This window comes from Perca flavescens, chromosome 21 (assembly GCF_004354835.1).
Source record: "Perca flavescens isolate YP-PL-M2 chromosome 21, PFLA_1.0, whole genome shotgun sequence".
NCBI classification, from domain to species: Eukaryota; Metazoa; Chordata; class Actinopteri; order Perciformes; family Percidae; genus Perca; species Perca flavescens.
This window is the reverse complement of record NC_041351.1, coordinates 1,387,040-1,392,039: the sequence shown is the minus strand read 5'-3', so window position 1 is coordinate 1,392,039 and position 5,000 is coordinate 1,387,040. Positions and strand designations below refer to the sequence as shown.

Genomic DNA, 5,000 nt, shown 5'->3' with positions numbered 1-5,000 from the left:
CAGAGTCACAGAAACACACAGAAACACACACACAGTCACAGAAACACACACACAGAGTCACAGAAACACACAGAAACACACACACAGTCACAGAAACACACACACAGTCACAGAAACACACACACAGAGTCACAGAAACACACACACAGAGTCACAGAAACACACACACAGAGTCACAGAAACACACACAGAGTCACACACAGTCACAGAAACACACACAGAGTCACACACAGTCACAGAAACACACACAGAGTCACACACAGTCACAGAAACACACACAGAGTCACAGAAACACACAGAAACACACACACACAGAGTCACACACACACAGAGTCACAGAAACACACAGAAACACACACACACAGAGTCACAGAAACACACACACACAGAGTCACAGAAACACACACACAGAGTCACAGAAACACACACACAGAGTCACAGAAACACACACACAGAGTCACAGAAACACACACACAGTCACAGAAACACACACAGAGTCACAGAAACACACAGAAACACACACACAGTCACAGAAACACACACACAGTCACAGAAACACACACACAGTCACAGAAACACACACACAGTCACAGAAACACACAGAAACACACACACAGTCACAGAAACACACACACAGAGTCACAGAAACACACACACAGAGTCACAGAAACACACACAGTCACAGAAACACACACACAGAGTCACAGAAACACACACAGTCACAGAAACACACAGTCACAGAAACACACACAGAGTCACACACAGTCACAGAAACACACACAGAGTCACAGAAACACACAGAAAACACACACACACAGTCACAGAAACACACACACACAGAGTCACAGAAACACACACACAGAGTCACAGAAACACACACACAGAGTCACAGAAACACACACACAGAGTCACAGAAACACACACAAACACAGTCAGTCACACAGAGTCACAGAAACACACAAACACAGTCAGTCACACACAGAGTCACACACACACAGAGTCACAGAAACACACACAAACACACAGTCAGTCACACACAGAGTCACAGAAACACACACACAGAGTCACAGAAACACACACAAACACACAGTCAGTCACACACACACACACACAGAGTCACAGAAACACACACAAACACACAGTCAGTCAAACACACACAGAGTCACAGAAACACACACAAACACACAGTCAGTCTCACACACACACACAGTCACAGAAAACACACACACACACACACACACACAGAGTCAGAGAAACACACACAAACACGCCGTCACACACACACACAAAGTCACAGAAACACACAAACACACCGTCACACAAACAGTCACAGAAACACACCGTCACACACACAGTCACAGAAACACACACACACAGAGTCACAGAAACACACAAATACACAGTCACACACACACAGAGTCACAGAAACACACACAAACACGCCGTCACACACACACACACACACACACACACACACACACACACACACACACAGAGTCACAGAAACACACAGTCAGTCACACACACACACACAGTCACAGAAACACACACAAACACACAGTCACACACACACACACAGTCACAGAAACACACACAAACACACAGTCACACACACACACACAGTCACAGAAACACACACAAACACACAGTCAGTCACACAGAGTCACAGAAACACACACAAACACACAGTCAGTCACACACACACACAGAGTCACAGAAACACACACAAACACACAGTCACACACACACACAGTCACAGAAACACACACAAACACACAGTCAGTTGTGAGACACACACACACACACAGTCACAGAAACACACACAAACACACAGTCAGTCACACAGAGTCACAGAAACACACACAAACACACAGTCAGTCACACACACACAGAGTCACAGAAACACACACAAACACACAGTCAGTTATTTTAGATAGTTCAACCCTTTCCAGCAACCAGACATGACTGAGAAAATAAACAATTTTTTGGGTTAAACCTTTCCTTTAAGGGTGTGACTAATGTGTGAGTAATAAAGCCACTGACCATCAAGAAAAGTTGATCTTCCAGACATCTGACTTTTATCACTCTGCAGAAACAAAGAGGACACCCTGGTTACTATAGCAACCTAAAAAGGAAACTAAAATAAAATTAGGCAGTGAAAAATAGCGACGCAGTTGCTGCACATCCGACACTAAAGCAGAAAAACCTACAACTCGCAAACGTTCAGATGTTCCCTGTATTGTGTGACAGTGTGTAGAGAAAAAAAATGTGGATTTAAACACTAAAAATTTGTATTTACAGACAAAAATGTGTATTTAGAGTAAACAAATTTGTATTTAGAGAGATATAATGGGGATTTAAAGAATAAAAATGTGTATTTAGAGACACAAAATGTGTATTTAGAGACAAATAATGTGTATTTAGAGACAAATAATGGGGATTTAAAGATTAAAAATATGAGACGTTAGCGTGCAGATGTTCCCTGTACTGTGAGACGTTAGTGTGCAGATGTTCCCTGTACTGTGTGACGTGGTGTGCAGATGTTGTGCAGATGTGCAGATGTTCCCTGTTGTGTGACGTTAGTGTGCAGATGTTCCCCGTTAGTGTGCAGATGTTCCCTGTACTGTGAGACGTTAGTGTGCAGATGTTCCCTGTACTGTGAGACGTTAGTGTGCAGATGTTCCCTGTACTGTGAGACGTTATGTGTGCAGATGTTCCCTGTACTGTGAGACGCGTTAGTGTGCAGATGTTCCCTGTACTGTGAGGTTCCCGTTGAGACGTTGTGCAGATGTTCCCTGTACTGTGAGGCGCGTTGTGTAGATGTTCCCTGTACTGTGAGACGTTAGTGTGCAGATGTTCCCTGTACTGTGAGACGTTAGTGTGCAGATGTTCCCTGTACTGTGAGACGTTAGTGTGCAGATGTTCCCTGTACTGTGAGACGTTAGTGTGCAGATGTTCCCTGTACTGTGAGACGTTAGTGTGTGTACTGTGAGACGTTAGTGTGCAGATGTTCCCTGTACTGTGAGACGCGTTAGATGTGCAGATGTTCCCTGTACTGTGAGGCGTTCCCTGTACTGTGAGACGTTAGTGTGCAGATGTTCCCTGTACTGTGAGACGTTAGTGTGCAGATGTTCCCTGTACTGTGAGACGTTAGTGTGCAGATGTTCCCTGTACTGTGAGACGTTAGTGTGCAGATGTTCCCTGTACTGTGAGACGTTAGTTGCAGATGTTGTGTAGATGTTCCCAGATACTGTGAGTACGTGAGTGTGCAGATGTTCCCTGTACTGTGAGACGTTGTGTGCAGATGGTACTGTTCTGTGCAGATGTTCCCTGCCTGTGCAGGTTCCCCTAGTGTGCAGATGTTCCCTCTTTGAGCAGCGCTGCAGGTTCCCTCTTGCTGACTCTGCTGCCTGCTGGTCTGGAGTCAGCCGGCTGAAGTCTCGGCAGCGCTGCGGATGTTCCTGTATCGCCAGATCGGGCGCTCTGTACTGGCCGCACAGCCGGTACTGAAGCGGCCTTCGATGCTGTTAAAGATCAACGACAGCGACCGCGGCAACAGACCCGAATCGTGGTCCGGACCTGAGACAGACATTAACATGTGAAAAACAATTAAAAAAAAAAAAAAAAACGTAACGGGAGACATGCAAAAACATCTTTTACATTTTTGAGATTGTTGGGCTATTTTGCATCCATGTCACGTTTCCTTTCAGACTGGTGGAAAGAAAACATAGTTTAACTTCACTGTGTCTGCAGATTTCTCCTAAATTCAACAAAAGTAAGCATTGCTCAAAATTCCCTGAGGGGGAGGGGCAGACTCGCCTCTTCATTTGTGTCCCCTCCCCCCCTAAAAGCCCATTCTGAGTCACGAAAAACCACCCTGCGATGTGCGGGATAGAACACAGGAACAGGGCGCGCCAACATGCACTTGCGGTTACTCAGAGAAGACCGGTTATGCGAGTAATCACACAGCGTGTTGACATGAACCGGAGTGACCTTTGAATCTGTTTATACTGGCAGGTTTCCTCGCCACACCTATTCCACTGTCTGTGCAGACTGTCTGAGCAGCGAGAGGACAGACACACAGACAGAATGTGACTTAAGTTTATTTACATGTCTAGAGGCAACGTTCTGTTTGCTGCTCAGAGATCCCTACTTCCCCCTACAGCCCAGCAGCTGTTTCTCTCCCTGTGTGCTGTGTTTTTGGTGCTCCGCCCTGAACTCTGCTGCCTGCTGGTCTGGTCCACCTCCGATTCAACGTTTGCGTGGAAGAAACAGCCGTCCAATTTTATTGAACTGGAAACAGGCACAACTACAGCTGGGCGATAGGGAGAAAATCAGATATCATGATATTCGTGACCAAATACCTCGATATCGATATTGCGGCGATATTCTAGGGTTGACAATTGGTGCTCTATCAAAATATCTTCACACTTAGATTTTAGATAAATAATCATCAGTAATCTGGACATAATGTCTAAGTGGGGAAAAGGCAAATAATAGAACAGCTAGAACAGTGGCAAGTTAACAAAAGTACATCACTTCACTGTAATGCAGCCTTTACAAATCAGGAAAAGACACTTATGTCATATCACAATATCCAAAATCTAGTCTCATATCACAATATCGATATAATATTGATATATTGCCCAGCTCTAGGTACAGCCTCCCACTTTCACTACGTTGATCAAAGACGTTCTTGCAGCACCTAAAACTGGGAAAGAACTCACTTATACATAGAGTGGTTCTAGGGCTGTGCAATCAATCAAATTTTAATCTCGATTTTGGCTTCTAACGATAAAAAATGTAATTGAGAAAAAAATATTCCCCTCTAATAGAGGGGAAGTCCCGCCCCTTCCTGTGTCCACCATCATATCTTACAATGACATGCCAGTATATTATGTTAGTGCCTGTGCTCTGTCCTTTTTCACACAAAGAGTCTTTGGATTAGAATAAAAATCAGTTTTAGCCTGATAGTTACTACACACACACACACACACACA

The 5,000-nt window shown here is 44.6% G+C and overlaps 2 protein-coding genes across 2 annotated transcripts in view; both read right to left on the bottom strand.

The window, feature by feature from the left end:
• Positions 1–2,117, bottom strand: part of LOC114548516 (kinesin-like protein KIF20A) — a 17,356-nt gene extending 15,239 nt beyond the window's left edge. Inside the window, exon 1 of the mRNA XM_028568499.1 lies at positions 2,044–2,117. Coding sequence (XP_028424300.1) covers positions 2,044–2,071 — 28 coding nt within the window. The 5' untranslated portion in view covers positions 2,072–2,117. The remainder of the gene's footprint in view (positions 1–2,043) is intronic.
• A 1,307-nt stretch (positions 2,118–3,424) lies between these two features.
• LOC114548515 (kinesin-like protein KIF20A) overlaps positions 3,425–5,000 on the bottom strand; it is a 9,362-nt gene continuing 7,786 nt past the window's right edge. The window contains exon 6 of the mRNA XM_028568498.1: positions 3,425–3,579. Within this exon, the coding sequence (XP_028424299.1) occupies positions 3,425–3,579 (155 nt within the window). The remainder of the gene's footprint in view (positions 3,580–5,000) is intronic.